The sequence below is a fragment of the Canis lupus genome, chromosome 1, assembly GCF_011100685.1.
Source record: "Canis lupus familiaris isolate Mischka breed German Shepherd chromosome 1, alternate assembly UU_Cfam_GSD_1.0, whole genome shotgun sequence".
Classification (NCBI taxonomy): Eukaryota; Metazoa; Chordata; class Mammalia; order Carnivora; family Canidae; genus Canis; species Canis lupus.
Genome location: NC_049222.1, coordinates 22,226,103 through 22,239,681, shown reverse-complemented (window position 1 = coordinate 22,239,681; position 13,579 = coordinate 22,226,103). Strand labels below are relative to the sequence as shown.

At 39.1% G+C, this 13,579-nt stretch overlaps 1 protein-coding gene across 5 annotated transcripts in view; it reads left to right on the top strand.

The window, feature by feature from the left end:
- The window catches only part of DCC (DCC netrin 1 receptor), a 1,087,181-nt gene that overhangs the window by 754,216 nt on the left and 319,386 nt on the right, over positions 1–13,579 (top strand). For all 5 annotated transcript variants that reach the window (XM_038525972.1, XM_038525971.1, XM_038525970.1 and 2 more), the window contains one exon: positions 367–523. In XM_038525972.1, coding sequence (XP_038381900.1) covers positions 367–523 — 157 coding nt within the window. The remainder of the gene's footprint in view (positions 1–366; positions 524–13,579) is intronic.

The following is a 13,579-nucleotide window of genomic DNA, read 5'->3' as shown; positions in this document are numbered from 1 at the left end:
CATGTTATTAGTTAGCTACCCTCTCATAAGCTCCAAGAAATTCTAGTATACCTTTCTTTTAAGATTTTATTTATTTATTCATGAGAGACACTGATAGAGAGGCAGGGACACAGGCAGATAGGAGAAGCAGGCTCCTTGCGTCGAGCCCGATGTGGGACTCGATCCCAGGATCCCAGCGTCACACCCTGAGCCGAAGGCAGAGGTTCAATCACTGAGCCACCCAGGCGTCCCTCTGATATACCTTTGATTCCATTTACTGATTGTTTGATTTTCCTTGTTTTTCTTCCTTCCTGTAGAATGGCCCATACTGGGTTTGCTGCTGGGTCTGTACATTTCCTCTGACAGCCTCCTCTTCTTCCTCCCTAGCTATACCAAGCTCCAGTGTCCTCCCTTCTGCTCCCAGAGATGTGGTCCCTGTGCTGGTGTCCAGTCGGTTTGTGCGTCTCAGCTGGCGCCCACCTGCAGAAGCCAAAGGGAACATTCAAACCTTCACGGTCTTTTTCTCCAGAGAAGGTGACAACAGGTGGGTGCTATTAGTACCTCATCCACCACTTCCTTAGGTACATACTGTGGCATAAAGGAACCTGCAGGAGATCTTGAGCAAGGACTTTGGGGACCATATGCAATCTCAGCTCTGCTCATCATTCATCAGTAAGTGGAGATAATATATCTCCATGGCCTGTGTGTGTCTTTTAAAGTGGATCGTTAATAGAATCAAATAAAGTCATTTATAGGAAACTTCCTTGAAAAAAGACAAGTATGGGAATATATGATAATCAGGTTTTTTTTTTTAATTTCTTTGATTTTCAAAGTGATAAACAGAGGAACAGAATTAGGCTGTGAATTAACAGAACAGGATATGAAAGAACCACAGAGTGTAATCCCAGCTCTGTCATTGACATTACATGATCTCAAGAAAACCACATAACTTCTCTGAGCCTGACTTTACTGTATAATAAAGGGCAGATGGTACTACTTAGCTCCCAAGTTTTTTTTTTTTTTAGGATTAAATTATGTTGCGTATGTAAAGGTCATACAAGAATACCTACTATTTGGTAGAAATTGTTGTTCCTCTTTATTTTTTAAAGATTTTATTTATTTATTATTTGAGAGAGAGAGAGTGGGTGGGGGAAGGGCAGAGAGAAAGAAATTTTCAAGCAGACTCTGTACTGAGCACAGAGCCCAACACAGGGCTGAATCTCTCACCCTAAGATCATGACCTGATCCAAAATCAAGAGTCAGACGCTAAACTAGTTGAGTCACCTGGGCAGTTCCTCTTTTCACCTGTCACTTGATCTGTATATTCCTGCTTTCAAGACTGCAACCTATTATTTTCCTTGATTTTTCTCAACACTTTCTCTTTAAAATATTTCATGATTTTAAGACTTTGAAGTTTAATTTTTAAATGTAGCATAAGGACACCTGGGTGGCTCAGTGGCTGAGCATCTGCCTTCAGCTCAGAGCATGATCCTGGGGTCCTGGGGTCCTGCGGTGGAGTCCCACATCAGACTCCCCACAGGGAGCTTGCTTCTCCCTCTGCCTACGTCTCTGACTCCCTCTCTGTGTCTCTCATAAATAAATAATAAATAAATAAATAAATAAACAGACAAACAAATAAATATAAATAACTATTAAGTCTAAGGTAGATATTAGATAAATCCCAATTTCTTGTCTAAGAATAAATTGTGGGGGCACCTATGAGATGCATTTGATTAGACATCTGACTCTTGGTTTCAGCTCAGGTTATGATCTCAGAGTTGTGAGGTCGAGCCCCTTGTGGGGCTCTGCTCTTAGCTTGGGGTCTGCTTAAGACTCTCCCTCTCCCTCTGCCCCTGCCCCCCACTGTCTCTCTCTCTCGCAAATAAATAAAAATTAAAAAATTAAAAAATAAAGAAAAGAAACTAACATCTCTTTATTTCTTTAAATTTACTATACTTATTTTATATTCTATGTTTGATTATTCTAATATCTGTAGTTTTTATGAATCTGATTCAATGATATGTTTCTGCTGACTTTTCCTCATAGTGGCTTGTTCTTTTTCAAGTATGGGTGATTCTTGATTGTTAACTCTAATCCTTAGAAATTTCTCTGAGGGTATTTTTGAGACCAAGTATTAAAGAACAATCTTCTGGGAGGATGTGATTTACCGAAATGAGACCATGTTAAAGTAGTATTTTGCTAAGGTTTGTTTAGTCCATACTGGTCTCATGCTGATATTTTATTGCTCATGAGAAAGTCCATTAAGTATGATAACATTTTTTTCTGCCATTTTTAACATATCAACTCACATGGGTAAATGCAGACTTGTAAGGAATTCTAAGATTTTTGTGTTGTTCTGTTTTAACTAAACCAAGGCTGAGAGTGTATGTTCAGTTCTTTCAGGAGGCTAATTTCATTTTCAACTTCACCCATGGAAGTTTTCTCTTTTAGGATCCTGGCTGAATGTGAGGTTCTTTAATCAGACCATACATACCACTTTACTGCAAGCTACATTTCCTATTCTTCTCTCCTATTGGTTTCTAAAACTTCTAGCCCCCAGACTTCTATTGATAGGCACATACCCTCAGGCTAACACCAGCTCCACAAGTCGGCTTTCTCAATATAATTTTCTTATTTTGCTGCCAGTATATTATAGATTAAAAAAAAAACACTTTTTTAAATAAAAGAGATTTTGAATAATTTACGCAACACTTTAGATGTGCCATAACAGAAGAGTTTTTCATATATCTAATTTGCCATATTGTTTGAAATGGCATTTTGAAATATTTATTTGAATGCCTATATGGTTGGTATCATTATTATATATCACTAGTTCTTGACATTTGAGCAAGTGCATTTGCATATAAGTATGTTCAGTGTTTGGGAAATTTTATTTAATATTAGAGCATAAAGCTACTCTAAGCACTTCACTTAGAAGGAATCAGACACCTGAAACTAATATTACCCTGTATGTTAATTAACTGAAATTGAAATAAAAGCTTAAAAAAGAAAGAAGGAATCAGAAAAGCAAGGAAGCCTTCTTACTAGGCCTTTCCATTCCAATCCTTAGGCATTTTTTACTTTCCTTCCTCCTCATCAACATTTGGGTTTTCTGTTTTGCCAATTAAAGGCTGTCAAAGAGGTCATCATGTGAAAGCTCCATTTGCTTCAGAGAAACACTGGGATGCAAAACCCCACGACTCTGTAGAGAACTACACCTATTTACAAATATACTCAGCCAATGTACTGTGCCTCTCATGTAAGGATGGAATGTCATGTTCTTCAAGTGATGAGGATTTGGGTAGCGCAACTAGGGTCTACATAGATGTTGGTCTGCTGATTTGGCTGAGTCCTGAGAGCCACATCTTTTCTTCCATTTTAAACCTTTTCTTATATAGAACCATCTGAGGATGGACCCCCCCATTGGTAGGCAGGAGTTTCTGAGATGTGGCAGCTGCTTCTTCCATCCTTAAACGCAGACTGCATTCACTTTCTGGAAAGTCTACTAGCCAAAGGAAGTGTAGCCTGTTTGATTCATCTACATAGATGGAATATTTTGGGGGGTTGGGGGCAGCATGGGGAGAGTAGAGAGGGAGAGTGAAAAAGAAAGGGACAGAGAGAAATAGAAATGGCAAGTGCCCTAGGGGGACCCACTTGTTCATAGGGCTGAGCTCACACTGATCCTGGCTTCCACCATTCATTCTTTTGTAGAAGAATGACGTAGATGGCTGTCACAAGTGTCCCGGAGCCAACTGAGGTACCGAGACAAGGTGTGGGAAGAAGCCAGGATTCAAGTGTGAGGCTTAGTCTAGTCTCTAAAATGTGTGAGTGCTTTAAACTTACAGTGATCTTCAGGAACCCCCTCAGGATTCAAAAGGGCAACGTAACTTGGGCTGACCAGAGTGATAGTTAGTGTAGTATGATAATCAGAAGGAACAGTACAACTTTGTCCATGCTGCGTCTCAAAATGCTTTCTAGTCCGCAGCAATAAAGCATAGCATTTTCCAAGTTTCTTTTCTAATTTGACCTAACTTTAAAATGAGAGAAATATACATTGTACACATATAGCCCATGTTCCCTATGATCATCCATTACCACAAAGAAGTCGGCATTCATTTTAGCCTCATCTGCAGCTCTTTAACTCTGTGACCTTATGATGAGTCTTGTAGTCTTTGGATCTCAGTGTGTGCAGCTGTGAAAACTGGAGGTAATAATTCTTGCCTAATTATCTTCATGGAGCCACCTGGATTTCCTGGAGCTACCTTAAATTTAACCTGCCCAAATCATACTCACTGTCTCCTCCTTAAATTTATTTTCCTTTCTTTTCTTGGTATATGTTAGTACCTTCCATCCTGTTGACCAAATGGAAAACCTAAGTCATATTTTATTCCTTCCGGCCCCTTGGTTCTGCCATTAGTCATTCTGTCTTGCCAAGTCTACCTTGGCCACAGCTCGGCGATGCCCCCTTTATTCTATCTCCGTCATCACCGGTCTATCTCTGACAATAGCTTCTTGCCTTCTAATCCATCCTCCTCACTGTCTCTTCTAGTTATCTTTCTGAACTACAGTTCAGATTACTCACCCTACTGGGAAGAAAATGTGAATGTTCTTAAATTTAAATGTGATAAAATTTCTATATAAAGACATGCCATTAATAATTTATGAAGTCGGGACGCCTGGGTGGCTCAGTGGTTTAGTGTCTCTTGCTGTGACCCCAGGGTCCTGGGATCGAGTTCCACATCGGGGTCCCTGGGGGGAGCCTGCTTCTCCCCCTGTCTGTCTCTCTCTCTGTGTCTCTCATGAATAAATAAATAAAATCTTAAAAAAAATAACTTACAAAGTCTTTGAATGGAAGTCTACCTCCAATCTATATCCAGGTAGAGTGTCGTTCCCATAACCCATAATGGTTAAGCATATGCCACTGAAGTCTAAATGGCTGGATTAAAAATGGTACGACTGTTTATCAGATGTGTGACTTTTGTGCATTTAATTATGTGAAAGACAGGAATACCACCTCTCGGGGATGATAGCCAAGGGGAAGATGAATCACGCCTCTCAGAATTGCAGTGAGAACTAATTGAAGGAATTGAAGCAACGCATCTAAGGCAGTCACTGCCCATAGGCAGAATGGAGGGGCTTGGAACAGTGTGAGCTCAGAGACAATGTGGGAAAGAGACTGAAAATAAGGCCCAAAGGTAGTAATCATAATAAAAATAATAACATTGCTGGTTTCATATGAACCATTTAATAGCTGCTCACTCTTTCCTACTTATAAACTTTTAATTCTCTCCTTATCTACTGAATCTTTCTTATCTTCCCAGCCCATGGATCAATGGTCCACACCCCTGCCGTTAGTCAGGGTCCTTGTCAACAGCCCTCCCTGCAGCCTCCTCAGCATCTCAGCTTCACACATCCTTCTTTTATCTCACTCTCTAGACTCTGATTTTCCTATCTTCCATTTAGGACTCTGGCTGCAGCAAACCTTTGCTTCCACAGGGAGCAATCCCTTGGTTCTACGGTGTGTTCTTGGTCCTTCATCCCTTCTGTTTTCCTTCAGTCATTCAGCAGCTAAAACCCCAGAGCCCATTATTATGAACACTGACGTACAACCAAAGTTTTGCTTTGCTGTTCTTTCATCTCATATTAATTTCTCGGCAGAAGCCAACTCAAGTAAATGTTACTTTCCACCTATTCTCTACGTGTACTCTTGTAGCTGAATTCCTTGAAGAAAATATGTAATTGTGCTGACTAGTCTTTAAATTTAGAGCTACAGATATTGATCTGCCCCTTACCGCTGCTGGAAATTGTATCACGTACATCAGGCAGCCTCTCTCACAACACACCCCTGCTTACATTTCATGTCTTTTCGTTTCAAGTCTCCAACACTTTCCTTCTTTCCCTTACCCTTAGTTGATTTTGCTTCTAATCTCCTAGAAAACAGGAGTAATCAGAAGCGGAGCTGGGAGAGCTTTCATATCTGACTTCCTAACCCGATGTGTCCTTAAGCATATGTCTCCTCAAATGTCTATAAAAAACTGCCCATACTCTTAACAAATAAGGCCAAATTTTCACATATGCACTGGATTTTATCCTATCTTTAAACAAAGGAACAAAGCTTCAGCTATCCCCTTTCTCCCCTCATTATCGATTTGTCCACTCTATGGATCATGTCTATCAACATACAAGCGTGCCCTTATTTAGATTTTCCATCCCAACCAATTTCCCCTCCAATCCCATTTCTTCCTCCTCTACCACTCTGCTCTCTCTTCTCTTGTATAGCAAATTTCCTGGAGTTGTCCAACTTCACCCCAATCCCTTACCTCCTATTTCAATTGTGACTCTCTTTTTAACGGAGTTTATGTATTTATTCATGAGAAAGACAGAGAGAGAGAGAGAGAGAGGCAGAGACACAGGCAGAGGGAGAAGCAGGCTCCTGCCTGATGAGGGACTCGATCCCAGGACCCCAGGGTCATGACCTGAGCCAAAGGGAGATGCTCAACCCCTAAGCCACCTAGGTGTCCCTTAGTTGTGGCTCTGTCCCTAATATCTCACGAAACTGCTCTTATCTGTAGGTTCACCAGTGGCTTCCATGTTGCTAAACTCAATAGTGAACTCCCAGTCCTTGCATTACTTGGGCAGTAAGCAAATTCTGTCATATTTGGTCACTTCCCCTTTTGTGACACTTACTATTCCCTCGGGTTCTACTACATGCACTTTCCTGGTTCTATTTTAATCCCTCTGGCCACTCATTTTTAGTTTCTACTTTGTACTTCAAATCTCCCTAACCTGTGAGTATTGGATTGCCCCAGGGCTCAGACTTTGAAGATCTCTTTTTATCCAGATTGTGATTTTACATTTTGTCAGTATGCTGAGTCTTCCAAATTTGTATCTCTGGTCTTGACATTTTACCCGCAGATCTGAATCATATATCCAAATTCTTTCTTGGTCTCTCAACTTCTGATTTCTTACAAGCATCTACAAATCATCAACAAAGCCAAATATCTGCTTTCCTTCAACCCTCCTCTAAATACTTTATTATTCCAGAGATTGCCCCATTTCCATGACATGTACATATTTCACTTTATTCAGGCCAAATTTTTTGGAGTAATAGTTCTTTTCTTTTTCTTTTTCTTCTACCCCATAACCAAAAACATCAAGTCTTAGCAACACTATCAAAATGCATCCTAAGTCCATGAAACAATATCATGCTTGATATTTGCCTCAAAATAATACTAAGGACTAGCTATAAGTTTCAGTTTTGAGCTGAGTGGTGGGAATAAAGTGGTTTGCCGTATTATTTTTGTTTAGTTTTGTTTTGCTTAAAATTTTCCATAAAACAAAAATAAAGTCAAATAAATGAATAAAAATAAAACATATGCTGAATCTTACCACTTCTTGCCCCTTATTTTTACCACCTAGTCTCATCTGAACTATTGCAATAACCTCTCAAGGCTGTTCTCCCCACAGAAACAGGAATAAATCTTTTAAAACAGACCTTAGGTCCTGTTATCCTTCTGCTTTAAGACCCTCCAGTGACTTTTCTATCTCATTCAGAGACTCAGCAGGATATCCTTCCTGATTTGGCCCCTTGTTGCCTTCCTATACTCATCACTTACTCTTATCATTGACCTATTTGCTCACTTCTGTCCAGTTTCACTGGCTCCCTGGTGTTTCCTAAATATACCAAGAATCCTCGTCCCTCAAGTTTTTGCCCTTGTTCTTCAGCCTGCCTAGAATGTTCATCCCCTTGCCATCCATGTGGGCTATTCTCAGTAACTGCCACTGAGTCTTAATGAAGTGGCACCTTACCATTCCCTACACTCTTTTTCATTCATATATTTTCCCCCAGCTTTATCACCTTGTACTAATCGTTTCCTGATCCCCTTTCTTGATGCCAGACTATAAGCTTTACAAGGGCAGGGATGTTCTTATCTCGTTAATTCACTGAGCTATTCTTAGCACCTAGAGCAATATGCAACCCATAAAAAAACACACAAAAAATATTTGTTGAGTTGAAGCCCTGCCTGAAATGTCAACCACTTTGAATCTCTCCACAGTTCTCAAGCTCAGAAGTCATCAATTTTTCTTTTATCTTCCCTTATTTTGATTACTATTATATTATCCCTATCTTTGTTCCAGTTTTGTGTTTCTTTGAGTACATGCATGTGTCCCTTTCTGATGACTGAAACTAGATCTTATTTATAATTCCATACCAAGTGTCTAGTACCATGTCTACCATGTCTGTAGACATTCACTGATTGGAACTAATATGATAAAGGTAGCAGAGAGACAGATGTGGTATTCTTAATAGCTAGTTCCTTAACCAATAAAACAAATTGTGTTACTGAGGAGGATGAATAAGCTGACTGAAGCTCAATAAAAACTTTGTTTTAATTGAGAAAAAATAAAAGTCGATTTTGAAATTTGATTCCAATATCCCTGTTCATTTTCTCTTTCTCAACTAGAGCAAATATATGCCATATGTCCCTGAGCAGTTTGCTGTGATGCTTATTTGCTTATATAGGTTTATTTAGCTCTTTAACACAATAGCTTTTTAAAAGGTGGTGGATTTAACATTTGCCTGAGACTAGCAATGACTTTGTCAGGCAAATTACTCTAGCTCAGATTATCATTAATCTGTCTGACTGGTTAATGGTGTCAATAATGCAAGTGCCATAGTTAACATTTTTTTTTTATTCAACCCCTTGAGTGCTTTCATTTCATAAGTCAGGGAGCAGCATAAATCCCGGAACCTGAAAGCCAGGATTCACAGAAATACAGTTGCCTCGCAGATATCCAGCCATCCCGTCCTTGTACCTAAAACATTATGGAATTGAAAGTGATCTTTGGAATCATAGTGCAACTTTCTGCTACTTAAACATTTAGAAACTGATACTCAGGGGAGGGGTGAGTCTCGTGCCTAAGGCCACAGAGTAAGCATTCATGACGAGAGGAAGCATTTATTGAATACTCACTGTGCCAGATGCCAGGCTAACCATCTCACATAAATTATCTTATTTCATCCCCAAAACAAAATATTATCCAAATGAGGCTTAAAGAAGACATTTTCATCTCTGATATACAGCTAGTGAGTGGTAGAAGCAGGATATAATGCAGGCCTGATTCCAAAGCAGGTGTTCTCGATCGCTACACCAACTTGGTCCTAAAATAGCTGGTGGATTAACCTGGAAGAGAATCAGACTTTCTTGATATTTTCAGAATTATGACATGAATTTCATCTATAGGCTTCTTTCCAGTAATTTTCTGACTTAATGGTTAAGTTGATTTGCATCATTTATTTACCAATTATAGGCACAGTAGCAAACTTTATATATTATTATGTATTATATATATTTATATATATATATATATATAAACATTATACTTCCCATTCCATAGTGTAAAATTACTTATGGAGTGTGACATGGTGTAGCCAAAAGCTTAAGGTAATGTGGCTATGGAACTCAACTGCATGGGTTTCATTCCTGGCTCAGAATCTCACTAGCTGTGTGGCCCTCATATGGGATGCATTCCTCCTGTGGGAAAATAATAGTAACTGACATGTATGACCACTTTAAAAATTAGTGCCTAAAATATTTGCATAATGCCTGGTGCTCCAAAAACACTCAGTGCAAATGATTGTGTGTCTTAGAAAGGAAAAGCAATGAAATACAAGTATTTCCTAATTTATATTTAGAGAGGAGTTTATCACTTTACAAATGTTAACCCGTCTGATCCTCTGATAAGGCAGGTATGCTAATTTCCATTTTAGAAATCAGCACACCTCACTCTCTTCAGAAAATCTACAAAAAAGAAGAAGAAAAAAAATCCCCACTGCCTAAGAAGCTACACAACTAGTAAATATTAGAAGAAAGATTTAAATGCAAGGTTTCTAGTCTAGTGATCTTTTCTCTGTACCATACAAAGTAAAAGACATTTCCTAAAAGAGGCACATATAAAGTACCGTGGGAGTTCAGATGAGAGAATTAAAACACTTTCATGAGCATCATTCAATTTAATCCTCACAATAACCCTGTGAGGTAGGCAGATAAGGGACTGGTATCTTCCTTTTGCAAATGAAGCAAGGAAGACCCAAGATAGGCCCTAACCTGCTCAAGGTCACACACCTTTCCTGTGGCAGAACAGAAGCTGGACTGGGTCTTCCCACTGCAGCCCTGGATGCTTTACATTGCTTTATGCTGCCTCAGAAAACCTCTGCTCGTGGCTCAGGATTAGAGGGCCACCTTTGCATGATTGACATGGAGGATTCATTTTAGAATCCGTCGTGCATTACATTTGCAACATGGTGTTTACATCTTCTTTCCCTGCTCTTCAGTGCTGAGGCTGTGCAGCTGATGAAGCTCGTTATGAAGGGAAGTGTTGTGAAGGAAAGAGAACAAGATTCAGAATCCAAAGCTCCACATTCTGATCCTGGCTTACAGCCTGGCAAAGTTAGCCCCCCTTTCACCCTGCTTCTCTGTAAAAGTGTAAAACCCTGTCCTTTCTACCTCAAAATGTCTTTAGATCATTGAGTAAGAGAATAGTGATTTAATTCTTCCAGTGGACTTAATGTATACTGAAAAATAAAACATGCCCTCTATAAATGCCATATACCAATGAATGACCCATTATTCACTTGTGAGTTGACTATGTGTCCGGCTCTGTGTTGGGAATAATAGAGAAGCCAACAGTCTCTTTGGAGGCAATTTAATAATGTCGGGTGGATCATTCCACTGAAGAATATATAACTACACGCTGAATTAAGAGCTCTAAGGCAAAGGAATGTGCTTCCGTGAGAAAAGGAATGTGTGCGTAGTGTCTATGCCATAATCAGATCTGTATTTTGAAAAGACGACCATAGCTGCAAAGTGGAAGTTAGACCCGTGTTGTCAGCCCAGTGGATCCAGGGAAGCCATCAAGGTGGTTGCAGAAGTCCAGGCAAGAATCATGGAAAATCAGACTAAGGCTGGATCAGTGGAGATGAAGCAGTTGAAACATATTATTCTAGAGATAATTAGGAAGCAAAACTGATAGCACATTGGCAGTCATGTGAGACAAGGGATGTTTTCAAGAATAGTTCTTAGTTTTCTGGCGTATTTAAATGGTAGGATGGTAGGGTGACTCACTGACATTAGGATGCTGGGAAAGACCCATGTTTGAGCATGAAGATCATAAATCCAGCTTCAGACATATTGCTTTTTATGTATATTCATGTGGGAATGTCAAGTAGGGCCTTCAGTATAAGGAACTGGCTGGAGCTCAGAGGAGAAGTTTGGGTCAGAAATATGTACCTGTATCAGGAATTTCTCAGCATATGGATGATAATGGTTGCTTTCAAAGGAGAAAATGGGTCACCAACTCTGTCCCCCACCACCCAAAAAAATCAAAATGAAACCAAGATGAGGACCAAGAACTGAGTCCTATTTATTAAGGGACGGAGGCTGAAACTAAACAAAATAAACAATTTGAAACAAATAGCTTTTTTTTTCCCATGAAACGATAGTTTTTTTTTTATGTTTTATTGCAGTAGCTATTTGTTACATAACTAGTTTCTTGAATGTGTACTAGATGCTGAAACAGAGATTATATTAAAGTAAAATTTTTAAAAATCTGTTCCTCAGACTATGCTTTTTACCAATTCAAGTAAAAACAGAATTATTAGTCAAAATTTAGTCAAAATACTTCTGGCCAACTAGATGATCTCCATTTCCCATTATGCGTTCTCTGGTGGCAAGTCACCTCGGAACTCACTTTTCCTTCAAAACAGCACCTGATTTCAAACTCTATGGCTCTGGGGTAATAAGGAGTGTAGCATTGGGTAGCATTGCTGCTGTCATTTTGAGCTCTATTCTAGTAGACACCGTATTTTGAAATCTTCTCATCATTGTACCGTTCTTGTTTACACTAAAGAAAAAACAAGTGAAAGTAGAGTGTATAAAAAGGGGATGCTGCAAATCTTTCCATTGAAAGTAACATAATTCCTTCCCTATAAAGCACCATTAATGTAGCTTATCCCCCTGTGAAGAATTAATTAGGTGTTTGATACCTCAAGACAGCATTTGTTGCTCACCTCAGAGTTTTAACTAAATGTTAACACCCTGGTGCACTTGGGCAAGACAATATGTGTTTACTTAATATGTGTACTAGAGACATGTTACAAAGGATCCAGTAAGAAATAGTATCATCGTTAATCTTTAAAGTCTACTTACTTCTGAAATGTAAACACAAAAGTGCTGAATTCAGTCAAACACACACACACATGATTTTTCTATTCTCAATAAAGAATATTAGATTAGAAAGACTCCTTTGGGTAGATGCCACCCTGTTTTCAAATAATGAAAACAAAACCCAGGATGGTGAAGTGGCTACCCAACTAAATTGGGATGGAAAAATGGAATCACAACCAGATCTCTACACATTTTGGAGATTACACTATGTGGAGATGTTATACAATTATTCTATTAACATTTTTACATTTATTTATGTATGCATTTAGAAATTTGTGAGCACGGGCAACATAGCCATTTTTATATTCAGTGGGTACACATGCTGAGTGCCAACAAAATGGAATATGGCTTCTCTTCTAAAGTTATGCACAATTGAGTCAAAGACGGGCATGCCTATTAATACAATGTGATATGTGCTACAACAGCTCTATAAACAAAGAGCAGGAAAAGCATAACAGAGTATTTAATACTGTTGGAATGAGAGGACATGATGGTAGGGCAAGCTCCAGTCAAGAGATTTCATTTGAATTGCGTTTGAAGAATGAGCAAGCTTTTGCCAAACTGAGAAGAAACTAAGTCAGAACAAAGTGATTCCAGGACAACTGAAACAAAAACAGAACAAAACTAAACCAAACTAATGAAAGGAAGAATGGCAATAGACCAAGAAGCACAGACGGATATGGTGTTGTGGGCAGGGTTACTCATTATAGGTGAGTATGAAAAGGTGTGGGCCATATCTTGAGGGTCTTTGGATCTTGTCACAAGGAGTGGAGATGTATTGACCATAGAATAGCAGCCAGCACAAATTTGGGGCATGGAGTTGACAGATCACAGATGTCAGAAGAGTATCTTCGTCAATAGAAGAACTGGGAGGACCAATGACAAAAAGCCAGGAAAAGCTTTTATTACAATGCAGTACATTGTAAATACAAACCAGAGCAGGGGTTGGTTTCAGGCATAGAAGAATATGGCCTAACCAGAGTTAGGTCTTAATGCAACTAGTTCAAGGTACATTCTATGCCACCATCTTGATTCATACCTCAAAATGTATCAGCACCTACGACTTCACCATCTGATCTTAGGCACCATGCCTACTGCTTTATGTGGATTACATACAGCATCTTTGATTCTTGAGAAACTCTAGGAGGTAAATATTTTCATGGCACCAGTCAGCACCTGAGGAATCAGGCTCAGATAAATTAATAAGAAAGTCGAAATAACACCCCAGACTTAAAAATGCTGAATCCACTCCACAGTATCTATAGCATTTTGATGCAATCTCACTTTGATCAGATGAGCAGATTCTGAAAAGTGGCACCTCAAATTGAAATGCTTAGATTGAATCATTGTTTTAAACCACGAAGAGCCTATAT